Consider the following 16,122-nt stretch of genomic DNA (forward strand, 5'->3'; position numbering starts at 1 on the left):
CTGATCTCATGGTGTTCTGATCTCCTGGTGTTCTGATCTCCTGGTGTTCTGAGCTCCTGGTGTTCTGATCTCCTGGTGTTCTGGGCTCCTGGTGTTCTGATCTCCTGGTGTTCTGATCTCCTGGTGTTCTGGGCTCCTGGTGTTCTGGGCTCCTGGTGTTCTGGGCTCCTGGTGTTCTGGTGTTCTGGACTCCTGGTGTTCTGGGCTCCTGGTGTTCTGGGCTCCTGGTGTTCTGGACTCCTGGTGTTCTGGGCTCCTGGTGTTCTGGGCTCCTGGTGTTCTGGGCTCCTGGTGTTCTGATCTCCTGGTGTTCTGAGCTCCTGGTGTTCTGGACTCCTGGTGTTCTGATCTCCTGGTGTTCTGGGCTCCTGGTGTTCTGGGCTCCTGGTGTTCTGGACTCCTGGTGTTCTGAGCTCCTGGTGTTCTGTGCTCCTGGTGTTCTGGGCTCCCTGTGCTGTGGTGTGTTTGTAGAAGGAAGTGGTGTGTGTGTGTGTACAGGATGTTTCTACCCTGAATGCCAGACAGGGACTCTTTATAAAAAAAACTAGTGTGGAGAAGAGAGGAGCAAAGCTGCCACTTTCACTGCTCCCCTGATTCTCATTAGCCTCTTTGTGGTGTGTGTGTGTTTGTGTGTTTGTGTGCCAAAACAAAAGTAAGAACAGGGAGTTGCATCTGTGACTCCATCCTTTTCTTTCTCCCTCTATCTTTCCATTTCTCCTTCCCTCTGGGGCCTCTCTGCCCTCAGCGCATTCGGTGGAAAACCGAGGGGGGAATTTTCCGCGGGAAGCGAGGGGAAGTGAGTCATCACGGCTCATACCCTGTATGTGTGTGTGTGTGTCTAACAGCCAGGAGCAGACTGTGTGCACATGTGTCACAGACCCCATCTGTACCCAATCAGAGCCCGGCTGTAACTTTCTGTACTCAGTTCAAGTCTATAAAACTTTCTTCATCTAACAAATGTGCTGGACATAAATACACGTTGAGATGCATTGCATACATATAGACGTAAAATATTTAACATTCATATAGGCTACACACTAGTAGACAATTTTGAAGCAGTGAAAATATAATGGGCAGTTCTGTCAGATGGAACAGTAGCACAAACAGTACTAAGATGAAAGCCTCACAGGCAGTGGTTTGCAAAGTACCCAATTGTCAATAAAAAAAATAAATAAGATACTTTAATAGAAAATGACTCCGGTACAAGTGAAAGTCACCCAGTAAAATACTACTTGAGTAAAAGTCTAAATCTATTCCGTTTTAAATATACTTACGTTTAAAAAGTACATGTAATTGCTAAAATATCCTTAAGTATCAAAAGTAAAAGTATAAATAATTTCAAATACATTTTTAAGCAAACCAGACGGCACAATTTTACAAACGAAGCATTTGTGTTTAGTGAGTCTGCCAGATCAGAGGCAGTAGGGATGACTAGGGATGTTCTCTTGTTAAGTGTGTAAATTTTACAATTTTTCTGTCCTGGTAAGCCTTCAAAATGTAACGAGTGCTTTTGGGTGTCAGGAAAAATGTATGGAGTAAAAGGTACATTATTTTCTTTAGGAATGTAGTGGAATAAATGTTGTCAAAAATATACATAGTTGACTAAAGTACAGATACCCCAAAAAGCAACTTAACTAGTACTTTAAAGTATTTTTACTTAAGTACTTTACACCACTGCTCACAGAGAGAGATAGCATCAGAAATAACACAATTACCACGAAAACAACACATTAACTATCAGTACTAGGCTATAATGACACCATTAGGATATTATGTTGTGTTATGTAAGACAGACCCCTACCCTACCCTGTCCTATCACTCAGACCTTTTTAGACCGACAGGAGAGGACCTGAATAGATGGCCTCAGACACACACACACACACACAATGTTTGTTTTACTATCCTTGTGGGGACCAAGCAATACATTCCCATTCATAATCCTAATTTCCTTTAACCCCTAACCCTCAACTTAAACCTAACCTTAACTCCAAACCCCTAACCATAAACCCAACCCTAACTCCTAACCCTAAAACGAACCCCTAACCCTCATTCTGACCCTATACCTAACCCCTAAGCCTAAAATAGCATTTTTCCTTGTGGGGACCAGTGAAATATCCCCACTTGATCCGAATTTTCCTTGTTTCACTTCTGGTCCCCACAAGGATAGTAAAACCAAAACACACACACACGAGGGGAGGATGTGAATAGTACACAACTGTGAGTGTTCCCTCTGTGGACTCTGGCCACAGGAAAGCAGGAGAGGGAAAGAGAGAAGAGACCTACACATGTATTCTCTGAGAGCAGAGGAAAGGGAAAGAGGGGAAAGATGAGGGGATGTGCACAGACAGGCAGGCAGAGGTGTGAAAGGCATGACTGGTAGTCCGTTTGATTGTTTCTCTCCTTCTCTCCCCTAGAGACAACTGAAGGTTCTCTGGACCTGTCTACACATGTTCCCACACAGCCACACCAGACACACACACACTCGTTTCTCACACACAGCCACACCAGACACACACACACTCATCGCTCACACATAGCCACACCAGACACACACACTCGTCGCTCACACACAGCCACACCAGACACACACACTCGTCGCTCACACACAGCCACACCAGACACACACACACAGCCACACCAGACACATAGACACACAGGACTCTAGTATAGGCCTCCCGTTTTCTAACCCCATCCCTAGTTCCTTTACACCTCCCTCTCTTTACACGTATTCCACCATTCCAATTCTCCCAATTCTGAATGACATTCCTACCTCTTTCGTAACTTATTATTCACTCTTTCACAATTAACCCTCTCTTTTCTCTACGCTCGGCATCCTCCACTTTGTCCACTATTCCGTCTTCTACATTGCCATTCCCTCTGAACTGCCTGTCCCTCTCACCCAATCTCTCCTCCATCTATCTACAGTCTGCAGCTGTTTCATTCAGTAAGGCCACATTAGCAACATAATAAATACAGGATATCACCAGTAAACACATCCAAGAGTTGTTGTTATGCTTGTGTATGTTTGTGTGTATCAGTGTGCAAAACAGACTCTTCACCCTGCCTCCGACAGGTAGATTGATGACATCCTGGCTTTAGCTGCCTGCCAAGGTCAACTTCAGAGTCCTTTAGTGGGAGAGAGCAAGAGAGGAGAGAAGGGAATGAGGGAGGGAGATGATTGGGAGAGAGGGGCAAGGGGAGAGGAGAGGGGGTGAGGGGGGAGGAAAAGGGGGAGGAGAGGGGAGGAGAGGGAAAGGAAAGGAGGAGAGGAGGGAGAGGAGAGGAGAGGAGAGGGAGAGGGGGGCGAGAGGGGAGGAGGGGGAGGAGAGGAGGCAAGTGGGGAGGAGAGGGGGAGGAGAGGAGAGGGAGGCTAGAGGGGAGGAGAGGGGGGTGAGAGGAAAGGAGAAGGGGGGAGGAGAGGAGGCGGGCAAGGGGATAGGAGAGGGGGTGAGAGGAAAGGAGAAGGGGGGAGGAGAGGAGAGGGGGGCAAGGGGGGAGGAGAGGGGGGCGAGAGGAGATGGGGGGGCAAGAGGGGGAGGAGTGGGGGGTGAGAGGAGATGAGAGGGGGACGAGATGGGGGGCGAGAGGGGGAGGAGTGGGGTCGAGAGGAGATGTGGGGACGAGAGGGGGAGGAGAGGGGGAGGAGAGAGGGCCCTTTGTCTCCTGTCCCCCCAGACTTGCTCTCTCTCTCTGGGGCGGGTCCTAGGTAGGTGGATCCTACTCTTTAAGGCGTGGCCTAGGCGAACGAATGTGCTAGCGTACTCCCTTAAGAGACCTTCTTTTGAAATCTATAAAAATAGTACTGTTTGTTTATTATGAGACACCTTAGCCAGTATACACTTCCTCAAATTAGTCATAATTAATCTAAGATCACTCAAGAAATGTTTAAATGTCATAAATGTTTAAAATTTTGCCGAGGAGATCTTAGCCGCGCAATTTTACATCTAACTAAGATTTTGTGTGCAGTATTTCTCAATTAAAAAATGTACACGAAAACGACTTGTCTCTCGTTGAATGACAAAGACTTTATTGAAGAAGCCCTATTGTTGACCAATCACAGATGAAGTGGCGTAGACTTCGGCTATCAACTTTGGCTTTTTGGGGGTGTGCCCGAAAACAAAAACGTCTCAAAATGTCGTCATAATATATGCACAAACTCTTCCGAACTGTTTCGGCTGGGAAGCATGCAGACACCTTTAGCTTCTCCGTAAACACTTCAGACCCCTCTTCTCCCTTCTTCCCCTTCTCCTTTCTTCCTCACTTTTCTCCATACCTATCCCTCTGCATATACTAGACCCCTGTCCTCCCGTCTCCATCTATTCTCTCCATTCCTCTTCCATCCCTCTGTCAACACATGCTTCTCTCCCTTACTCTCTCCTTACTCCCTTGACCTTACTCCCCCCCCCCTCCTCGTCTTTCCTCCCCATCTCTTAACTTTCTGAGGGAACACTCAGCGACTCATTGCTGGGAGTAGATGTGCCTTCTCTTCTTTGTTGATTTAGAGCGTCTCTACAGTCTATCAACAAACGTCCTTGCTCTGTTACACACACACACACACACACACACACACACACACACACACACACACACACACACACACACACACACACACACACACACACACACACACACACACACACACACACACACACACACACACACACACACACACACACAGGCATACACACATACACACACACACACAGGCATACACACATACATAGGATGCTCCTCAGAGGAGGAAGGGAAGGACCATCCTCCTTCTGTGAATTTCATGAAAATAGTAAAACATTAAAAGTTATCCTTTTTAAATAAAACTGTACAAAATATATTCACGTGTCACCAAATAATTTATTAAAACACTGTTTTGCAATGAAGGTCTACAGCAGCCTCAACAGTACTCTATAGGGTAGCACCATGGTGTAGCCTGAGGACAGCTAACTTCCGTCCTCCTCTGGGTACATTGACTTCAATACAAAACCTAGGAGGCTCATGGTTCTCACCCCCTTCCATAGACTTACACAGTAATTATGACAACTTCCAGAGGACATACTCCAACCTATCAGAACTCTTGCAGCATGAACTGACATGTTGTCCACCCAATCAAAGGATCAGAGAATTAATCTAGTACTGAAAGCATAAGCTACAGCTAGCTAGCATTGCAGTGCATAACATGTGGTGAGTAGTTGACTCAAAGAGAGAGAAAGGCAATAGTTTAACAGTTTTGAACAAATTAATTTCTTAAAATATTAAGGAGATGCAAGAGAAGGAGAAAGAGAGAGAGAGCTCTATTTAGTTGTATACATCTTTTCACTTTCACTTAGCTATCGAATACAGCTAGCTAGTTTAGCCTACTCAAACAGAGAGGGATGCTATGTTAGCTAGCTGACTATGGCTATCCAACACTGGAATTCTTCCAAGTCAATGTAAGCTTTTGGTTTTAATAATTTATTGCCACCGGGGCCCGCTGGTGTAGCTGCTAAACTGCTTGCTACTGACTGTACACTATACTATATGATTGTAGCGGGTTTACTAACGTGTTAGTTCTAGTAGCTATGTTGACTATGACGTTAGCTAATATGGTGACAGCGATGTAGGCTGTTTGTAGCAGTTAGCGGTTATGATATAAAGGTTTGGTTTGGAAAGTTTTTATTTCCTCGTCACAGACAGCTGATGTGCTGTGCACTGAAGTCCACAAACGGAGGGGAAAAGTGAGAGGTGGAGAGCGCGTAGATGCGAGAAGTAATTATACAACCGATGTCAACAACTACAGACCAGTATCCCTTCTTTCTTTTCTCTCCAAAACTCTTGAACGTGCCGTCCTTGGCCAGCTCTCCCGCTATCTCTCTCAGAATGACCTTCTTGATCCAAATCAGTCAGGTTTCAAGACTAGTCATTCAACTGAGACTGCTCTTCTCTGTATCACGGAGGCGCTCCGCACTGCTAAAGCTAACTCTCTCTCCTCTGCTCTCATCCTTCTAGACCTATCGGCTGCCTTCGATACTGTGAACCATCAGATCCTCCTCTCCACCCTCTCCGAGTTGGGCATCTCCGGCGCGGCCCACGCTTGGATTGCGTCCTACCTGACAGGTCGCTCCTACCAGGTGGCGTGGCGAGAATCTGTCTCCTCACCACGTGCTCTCACCACTGGTGTCCCCCAGGGCTCTGTTCTAGGCCCTCTCCTATTCTCGCTATACACCAAGTCACTTGGCTCTGTCATAACCTCACATGGTCTCTCCTATCATTGCTATGCAGACGACACACAACTAATCTTCTCCTTTCCCCCTTCTGATGACCAGGTGGCGAATCGCATCTCTGCATGTCTGGCAGACATATCAGTGTGGATGACGGATCACCACCTCAAGCTGAACCTCGGCAAGACGGAGCTGCTCTTCCTCCCGGGGAAGGACTGCCCGTTCCATGATCTCGCCATCACGGTTGACAACTCCATTGTGTCCTCCTCCCAGAGCGCTAAGAACCTTGGCGTGATCCTGGACAACACCCTGTCGTTCTCAACTAACATCAAGGCGGTGGCCCGTTCCTGTAGGTTCATGCTCTACAACATCCGCAGAGTACGACCCTGCCTCACACAGGAAGCGGCGCAGGTCCTAATCCAGGCACTTGTCATCTCCCGTCTGGATTACTGCAACTCGCTGTTGGCTGGGCTCCCTGCCTGTGCCATTAAACCCCTACAACTCATCCAGAACGCCGCAGCCCGTCTGGTGTTCAACCTTCCCAAGTTCTCTCACGTCACCCCGCTCCTCCGCTCTCTCCACTGGCTTCCAGTTGAAGCTCGCATCCGCTACAAGACCATGGTGCCTGCCTACGGAGCTGTGAGGGGAACGGCACCTCAGTACCTTCAGGCTCTGATCAGGCCCTACACCCAAACAAGGGCACTGCGTTCATCCACCTCTGGCCTGCTCGCCTCCCTACCACTGAGGAAGTACAGTTCCCGCTCAGCCCAGTCAAAACTGTTCGCTGCTCTGGCCCCCCAATGGTGGAACAAACTCCCTCACGACGCCAGGACAGCGGAGTCAATCACCACCTTCCGGAGACACCTGAAACCCCACCTCTTTAAGGAATACCTAGGATAGGATAAAGTAATCCTTCTCACCCCCCCCCCCCCTTAAAAGATTTAGATGCACTATTGTAAAGTGGCTGTTCCACTGGATGTCATAAGGTGAATGCACCAATTTGTAAGTCGCTCTGGATAAGAGCGTCTGCTAAATGACTTAAATGTAAAATGTTAAATGTACAACAAAGGGATCATGCTGTTTGTATGTGGCTGCTATGAAAGTGAAGCAAAGGTAACGAAATGGTGATAAACATACCTGAATTTGTCCAATAGAAACACGTTTGCAACTGTTTGGACTAATGATTACACCCTAGATCAGCTAGATGCAGGCAAGAATGTGCAAGGTGGTATTGAATGTGTCACTGTCTTTCACCTTGATTACTCAAATGTCTCTCGACCTGTACACCTGCGTTGTAAACGTTCATTCATAGGCTAGGTTGTAGCATCTTCATGATGGGTATAGGGAAAATTTGAGAATCATGTAGTAGCCTAAACCTATCGTTGTTACATTGAGCTGGGTGAATGGAATATGAATGACCGTCATCCAATATGCTGATATAGAAATAAGGCTATGCTCATAAAAATAATTATTGTCCTCATCTTAAATGTCACAACTGTCACTGATAAACATACGTACACACATTTCGCTAATTCTAGTTCCCAGGCAGGGAACGAGAGGGAGACATGAGAGAACAGTGAGTACGGGACGGGCAGCATTAGAACATATGGCTAGCTAATGGTGTTTACATTAGAAAGACTATCAGAAAGGCTGTACTTTCCTCAGCTCTACTGGTGTTTGTGTGCGTGTGTGTGCTCTCATGTACTTTCCTTTCTTCAGCTCTAGTGGAGTGTGACAGCTAAATGGGAAGGTGTCGGACCAGAAGCAATAGGATTTAACTAATGGACACTGCTGTTGGGGGAGAGGAGAGAGTGCACTGCATGCTGTCTTTATCTGTAACACTGTTATCAATGGGTTACAGTAACACACTAGTTATTTAGCGGTCTTCTCTGGCCATTTGTCTTTGAGTTATACAGGGTTCATATGATCACAGACTTTTAAAATGGTGTTTTCCAGCCCTGGAAAAGTTTTAGAAAATTATTAAATCCCCAAAGTTTTGGAAAAGTCATGGAAATGTATTCAATAATTTCAGTTAATGTCATTTATTTAGGCAAAGTAAAAAAATTATTTTATGACTCAAATAAAAATCAACATATCAGACATGATGGGAATGACACTTTAGCGCGTCGGTGCACATCACCTGCAAGTGAGACGAGTGGGCAATTGCTCAAGGATAGATGAGATACAGTCGACATTGCAGCAGTAGGTAGGCCTAGCCTATAAAATATGATTGAGAACGGACTAATAACTAGGTAGCCAATTCAAAACATATCTTGTACCCTCTAGTTAACTGTTTAGCTATTATTAGCATGTATTCATGTTTTCATCATGTCCCCAAAAACTTTCTCCCGAAACTCACAAATAAGGACATACAAAGTTGATTTACTTTTTTCAACGATTCATATGATTTATATAAACTATTATTTTTGACGAAACGAACGATTCACTTCACAATTGAATTAGTTGGGATTCGGTTCAATCGTGATTAATCGAATCATATGAATCACAAACACTCATTTTAGGAAAAAAGATTAGATGTAGCCTTTCTTTTGCATTATGTGGCTTCAAAACTTGTTTTGTAGATACTTTCAGTTGAGTTGGGCATCCAATGTAATGGACATTGCAACTCAATAGATACTAGTCAGCCTGCAAAGGTAGTTAAGATTTTTTTAAATGACTTAACTATAAAGGGTACATTTCCTGAATACTATTTGTGGGCTTGCTTCAGCAGAATAAAAATATTTGTAGACTACCAAAGCCATTTGATCTTTGAAATATTGAATGAGCGAATTATTTCAAAAGGCATAAAATGTATTAGGTCGCAATGTTTTACATCAATAGTGGTCAACCATCTTCCAGGAGAGCTAATGGATGTGCTTTTATTCCAGTCCCCCTCTAACAAACCACATTTTAGATATTAGCTGCTCAACCGGACCTTGATAAACTGGCTCTGATGTGTTTCATCAGGGCTTGATCAAAAGCCGGCGTACCCATGTACTGTAGCTCTCCAGGCTGAGGGTTGACCATACGTGTTTTATACAGATGTCTAACATCTTTGTACTTTGTGGGGGTTAAGTGCCTTGCAGAACGACAGGAGATGGTACATGGGATCAGAGAGCAGCCTCCCAGTGTCGATTTTATACGTACATAGAGACGCCGCCAATTGTTGTTCATGGAAATTTGGTGAAAAGTCATGAAATTCCATCTGTGAAAATGTGTATGAGCCCTGGTTATAGGAAGAGCCTTAGAGATGAATGAAATCGCAGAGGGAGAGCCTAGAAAACAGTCATTTCATACTGAGTTAGTGAGGTGAAGAAAAGGTGTTGTTGTAGCTCAATCCCTTGGTCTGATAACTGGTCGGTCCCCTGTGTTACTTCATAATAGCTAGGCTAACTTAGAAATAGATATTATAGTAATTTTCATATAACTTGGCAAGTCAGTTAAGAACAAATTCTTATTTACAATGACGGCCTACCCTGTTGACACTGGGCCAATTGTGCGCCGCCCTATGGGACTCCCAATCACGGATGGATGTGATAAAGCCTGGTTTCGAACCAGGGACTGTAGTGATGCCTCTTGCACTGAGATGCAGTGCATTAGACCGCTGCGCCACTCGGGAGCCCAAATGGAATGTAGTAGTTCTGGGAGAACTAACTATTAGTTGCTAAAGGCGACTTGATACATAAATGCATGTCATTCATTCTTTGAGTTTTGGTCCCCTTGGTCTGGTCAGTACCCTGCATTACTGCTTTGAGAGAATGTGCTTTTCTGTTATCAGGTCCCATGAGACCGTCTGGTGCCACTGAGACCTGTGAGTGTGTGTGTGTGGTCACATGCTCACATGCTACTTTGTGTATTGTGTGTTTGCGGCTGGCCGCGTGTGATCAGGAGGGAGAAGGAGGTGTTATAGTGTACCGCTGGCCTCTTTCTTCACATCTCTATCGCTTTCTCACCTCTGTCTCTCTCTTCTCTCTCTATTCTCTCTACTCTCGCTCTCAATTCAATTCAAAGGAGCTTTATTGGCGTGTGAAACATTATGTTTGCATTGCCAAAGCAAGCAAAATAAACAATAGCCACAAGTCAGAAACAAAAAACAACATAAACAATAAAACAGGACCAGTAAACATTATCCATTTGAAACCTTCATGAATGCAAGGACATTTCAGATATGTATAGTGTTTTTAACAAGGTGCAGATAGTTGTAGTATGAATAGTAGGGGAAGATAAGTGAACAGATAAATTATATTTGTTGTGTTTACAATGTTGTTTGTGCTCCACTGGTTGCCCTGTTTTTTTCTCTCTCTCTCTCTGGTTCTCCTCATGCTTTCCTTCATTCTTTCTCTCAGCCTTTCTCTACAGTATCTCTTTCACTTTAAAGAAAGGATAGAAGGAAAAGGAGGCTCCATTGACAACGCAGGGCGGCAATGAGTTATTTACCTGACTCAGTACTATTTCAATGACTGGCTACTGCGGCCCCCTTCTGGCCAAACTGAGACACAGCAAAACTAGAGGCCAGAACAGAGAGAGGGCTTTTCAACAGATGTCTAGCATCATACGTGATTGTGTTTCTATGTGGCTAGTTCAGTGTTTTCAGTATGTGACTTGTTCAATGCTCATTGAGGACAATGAAAATCCCTACTATACTAATAAATGCATCTTTCTTTCTTTCCCTCCCCAGGTGGATAATGCTAAGATCCTCCACTATGTGGGTGCAGGGGTAGCGTTCCCCACCAGTATGCTGTTTGTGTGTCTGCAGTCAGCTCTAACCTACAGGCTGGCCAAGACTCAGGGAGAATACAGCCTGGCTCACCTACGACTGGGCATGACACTACTGGCCTTCATCACGTTGGTGCTTAGTATCCTGCAAAAGATATTGAACCGTACTCAATAAGATCTGTGTTGTCTTCACAACCAAGGCACTGCATAGACTAGCATCCTGTCCAGGGGGTGTACTTGTACGTCAAGCTGTCTCACACTACAGGAACAGGAGATAGACTCCCACTCTTATGAGCCGCTCCGGCTCGCACAAGCAAAGGCTACTACAGATGTAGGATCTTAATTTGATCACCCTGTTGCAGGAGACCTTTCCTGCAATGCAGAAAATGTCTAACTTTTAGTGTATTTGAGGCTTAAAAATGATTCTGAAGTTTGTCATTTCCACTTGATTCAGACAGAATTTTCACTTATGAAAAATGTATCAACCCCTACAAAAATGTCCATTAATTATATAATAATTCACATTTCCTGTTGCGACTGGCTCAAATTAAGATCCTACATCTGTACCTATCTTCACAATCAGAGAGGAGAGAGGGAGGAGTAAGGGAAGATGGAGAAAGAGAGGTGTTGTTGAAATCGAGGGGGAATGGGGGAGGGAAGGAACGAAGGGATGGAGAGCAGGGAAATGGGGAGGATATCTCCAGTAGTGCATAGGGGCTAGGGGTTGATTTGGGACTTGGCCATCCTCTTCTCATGGCAGTCAGTCTTTATGTCAATCAGTCAGTCTGTTAGTTGTGCTCCTTGACCTTCCTGCCTTTAGGTGGCGTGTTCTTTGTCCAGGAGAGCTTCGTCCTGCAGCACGCGTCGGCCATCTTTGAGTGGGTGTTCTGCGTCACCATCATGCTCTTCTACGGAACCTTTGCCTTCGAGTTTGCCGGTGTTACAGGAGATACTGTGATGGTGCTCGCCAGAGGGGGAGCCCTGGGGCCAAATGGGAGAGACCACAAAGCAGAGTCCCTAGGAGGTCCCATTCCGCACCCCCCTGAGAGCATGTCAATGCTGTAGTCCCTGGGAGAGAGGCCAGAAAGCTGGCCTGTGCCATTATCAATCTGGGGTAGGTGGACTTTTGAGTATCCATCGCTAATACACCAAAACACCCCCATTCCAGGGTGTGAAGTGGACTATGCCAATGCCACATATAAACTCAGCGTTGATGGAATGGATTCTACCATTTCCACCAGGCCCGGCGGTGTGGACACCATGGGGGAGAGATGTGGGTTCGTACTGTTCCCATGTCCCCAGCCCTGTCCCAGCTTCCAAAGACCCTGCTTGTGTTTGCACATCACTAATGAACCATAATCTTATTTTCCTTCAGTCCCTGTTTTCCGGCCAAAGGAGCCTCATCACTCATTACAGGAAGTGATCCTGGGGCCGCTGAGTCTCAGCCTGTTGCTATCTGATGACATCACTGTAATCTCGACTCAGATTAAGAGAGGAGGGCAGGCCACCAGATGGCTATATAGAGAGTGAAAGAAAGAGAGATGGAGTGAGACATCATGGGAGTGAGGCTGAGAGAAAAATAGAGAAACGCATTAGAGAAGAGAGAGCTGCGTGGGAGAGCTAGGCCTGTGCAATGTAGAGCCTAATCCAATAAACAAAAACTCTTGAATTGGCCAAATACACATTTATTTTCAGAGACTGTTAGCGAGCAGACATTGATGTTTCCAAACGAGACAATGAACCTGCCTTCCTTCGTCCTTTAAAACACAACAATACCATGAGAGCCGGGCCTCGTCGCACAGCTCCCAATACGTCACATGGAATATTTGGAATATTTCAAATGGTTAAAATGACCCCCTTCACATGTAGCGAAAGACTGAGGACTCACTACCATGAATGTGTTGATGACATGGATGCTTCACTTCACCTTATTTTTCTACTGATGCTACTTAAACATTGTGCCTTATAAAGCTGTACATTGGAATGCAGACTTTTGCAGACTGTAAAAATATATATTTTCCTTATGATTATTCGAGACAATTGAGTATATGAAAAGCCAAACCTCCAATAGTGTTTTATACATAATATCCCAAACACTTTTATTTTCTACATGTTTGACTGTACGGTTCAGCCAAAACGTATGGATGTTGGGAGTGGAGAAGAGGACTGGAAGAACCCAACTGTAAACCAGCTAATACCAGCCAGAGCTCTGTCTGGGCTGATCAAGATAAATCACAGGAATCAGAAAAGTTTCAGAGTCTGAAAAACAGAGGACCAGAATCGAGAATCTATTATCACTGAAACAACTTCTCTGCTCCCGATTTCACTACTTTTCTTTTTGTCAGGCTGGGGTTCAATCGGTTTCTGTTTCAGTCAACAACAGTTTTTGTTTTGCAAGGCGACAATGTAGAGTTGAATGCTGAAACTAGGCTACATAACAGTACGCTACCCAGGTTATCTTCTTGGTTTTTTGCCCCCTGTCCCTTTAGCCTATCATGGCATAGGGGCCTAAAGGGAACAGGATGGAACTGCTGCTTGCTGCTGGTCTTCTTCCAAAGAATGTAGACATAAACCACCCGTATCCATTCTCCCGACTAACTGCACTGTGTCAAACCATCCAGCTGCCTTTCAGATCTGTGCTAAGAGATCTTAAAATGCAATTATACGTCTCCACTGTTTCAATGCTGCCTTATTAGCTTCAGTGTCTGTGGATTGCAGAAAGACATGTAGAGCATATAGTTCCATTCACAAGTGTTTCACATTCACCTCAGTCATCACAACGGCTTGAAAGTGAATCTGAGCAAATTGGACTGAATGGAGTCACTGACCAATGAAGTTGATCTAATAGAAACCCAGTAGTAGACAATGGCGTTTGAAGAGGGAAAAAGTGGTCCATTAGCCCCTCCTAGTGGAGACACAGATTACTGCACAGAGCTCTATGCTGTTCTATAGACCCCTTTCTGTGTTTGCAAACATTACCTCATGAAGGAGATACACACAAGTTGGTGGCAGAACACAGGGGTGTTCTTATAGAAAGCCAGCAAAAAAAAGCCTCTATTGACATGTTGCTTTTGAGTGCATTTCACACTACTTTTGGATTATAATTGGATTTAAGGCGTGTATGAATGTCCTGCTTAATATAATGTTTGTGTCATCGCAAATCAACTGGATTATACTTAAAAAACACTTCAACTTCAACCAGTAAAATGGCTCTTTGGCTTGCTTTTGCTACCGCCTATGTCAATGAGCGTTAGCATTCTAGCTAACAACTGCTGCATCCAAAATAGTTATTTTGCGAAGATCACAACCAAATATAATCTTAGCGACTGTTCAAGCTAGAATCAAAACATAATTGTAAGCATATGAGAAACCCAAAAAGTAATTTTGTTTAGAAGTAATAACTTACATCTAGGCTATGTTGAATTGCTGTCAACTACAAAACATCAAATGTTTCCCATTGCATGCCTTAATGAATATGACCCATGTCAATGTTCTGTCTCTATTGACTGATCTACCTTCAAACATTTACCTCTCAGGAATCTGTTGCATCACCAGCTGTCCACAATCAGTGACTTAACGAAACTGTTGTCTTTTCTTCACTTTTTAAAATAAATTGTGTTTATGTTGGGATATTTTTATATATTCAATTGTGTTTTAGAACTTGTTTTGACCAGTGGGTTGATTTTACATTTCAATGTTAGTGCCATTCGCTCTGTCCATATTTGACCTGATTGGTAACTTGTTATGGTTCCATTGGTTCTATGTTCTATGCAGAACCATATCTTTACATATGCTTTTTCCTAGGTCAACATTATACCATATAAATAGTTGCAGTATTGTAAGTGCTTCATCCAGACATTATCGATACAGTTTGGTTACCTTTATTTGTTTGGTTACCTTTATTTGTACACCCAAGGGTGTACACACACACACACACACACAGAGTAGAGAGCATTCCTCTATCTAGCTGTTGTCCTCATTTGTATTTAATTGTGGTGTTACCTACCTACAGACAGATAACTGAGTGCCAAACTCTACTGAAACGCAAAAAGATGACCTGTATGTGCCTTTATTTTGATGAAACCAAAGAAAGATGTGTTTTAAAGTGAAAAGTGTTTGTCATAATGAGAGAAGGAAGATTGTTTGTATATTTGCCTTAAATTGTTCTACAATAAATCTGTAAAAGTGTTCTTGTCCCCCAACTCTTACAAATGTCCTTCTTGGGGATCAATGTTCAACATGAATATATTCACTTTAATAGCGATACTGTACATATACACTTTGCATACCAAGTCCCCGAGGACTCTGTGGATATGATAAAACCAAAACACCATGCATAACAACCCAAACAAATGCTCTATACACAGCTTTCTATGTTTTAAATATTTTTATTGGCAACAATTATTTACATTTTCAGGTTTCTCTGCCAACTGTTATGACTTTGTGTAGAGTTGGGTGCAGGAGGTGGGGGGGAGAAAGAACAGCATACATTATCGACTAGGTACAGAGGGTAGAACAGCATTCCACCAATTAGGTGCATTTTGAGTAGTGTAATTTGGTGAGAAACATTATTCCATGAAGAGCACTTGTTCAACTTAACATGTTTTACCATCTCAAGAGGCTAAATAAAAAAGATACTATAGTAGGTGCCAATCAAGTGCCAAATAAAGTAACAGGGTTGATGATTTCATCTTAAATCAGCCATAAATCCCGTTGCGACATGGGGAATGGAAGCTTGTTGTGTGCAACAGGGAGGGGCAATTAAATGCAATGTCTTACCTGTCTGTCTGTCTATGGGTAACAGTGTTGATGTGTTATGCTCGACCCGCTCAGTTTTCCACCACAAAACACTAGAAAATGGCCAAAAAGAGTCGAATCAGCTCACCTGCTTTTACACTGCTTTGACTATTAGTTCAATGTTTCTTTAGAAATAATTATTTTAAAAGGAATAGTTTCACCACATTAAAACGAGAGTTCAGTTCACGTAACTGTTTTTTTTTGTTACCTTAACATAAATCACTATTCACATAAAATAATAATAATAATCTTCAGAAAACCTTCTATCATAGCAAACAAATAACTAGGTGAAAACCCTTTCACCAATTATGGTGAAGACTTGGAGACATTAAGTTGGTTAAAATCTTCCTCACAGAGGACGCACAGAAGGACATGTCACAATGCTGAATTTTGGCACTTTAGCAAGTTTTTATCC

At 43.9% G+C, this 16,122-nt stretch overlaps 1 protein-coding gene across 1 annotated transcript in view; it reads left to right on the forward strand.

Annotated features, from left to right (window-relative positions):
- The window catches only part of LOC139571086 (transmembrane protein 150A-like), a 105,554-nt gene extending 90,448 nt beyond the window's left edge, over positions 1 to 15,106 (forward strand). Inside the window, exons 7-8 of the mRNA XM_071393620.1 lie at positions 10,873 to 11,050; positions 11,731 to 15,106. Of these exons, the coding sequence (XP_071249721.1) occupies positions 10,873 to 11,050; positions 11,731 to 11,975 (423 nt within the window). The 3' untranslated portion in view covers positions 11,976 to 15,106. The remainder of the gene's footprint in view (positions 1 to 10,872; positions 11,051 to 11,730) is intronic.
- The last annotated feature ends 1,016 nt before the right edge of the window (positions 15,107 to 16,122 follow it).

The sequence above is a fragment of the Salvelinus alpinus genome, chromosome 3, assembly GCF_045679555.1.
Source record: "Salvelinus alpinus chromosome 3, SLU_Salpinus.1, whole genome shotgun sequence".
NCBI lineage: Eukaryota > Metazoa > Chordata > Actinopteri > Salmoniformes > Salmonidae > Salvelinus > Salvelinus alpinus.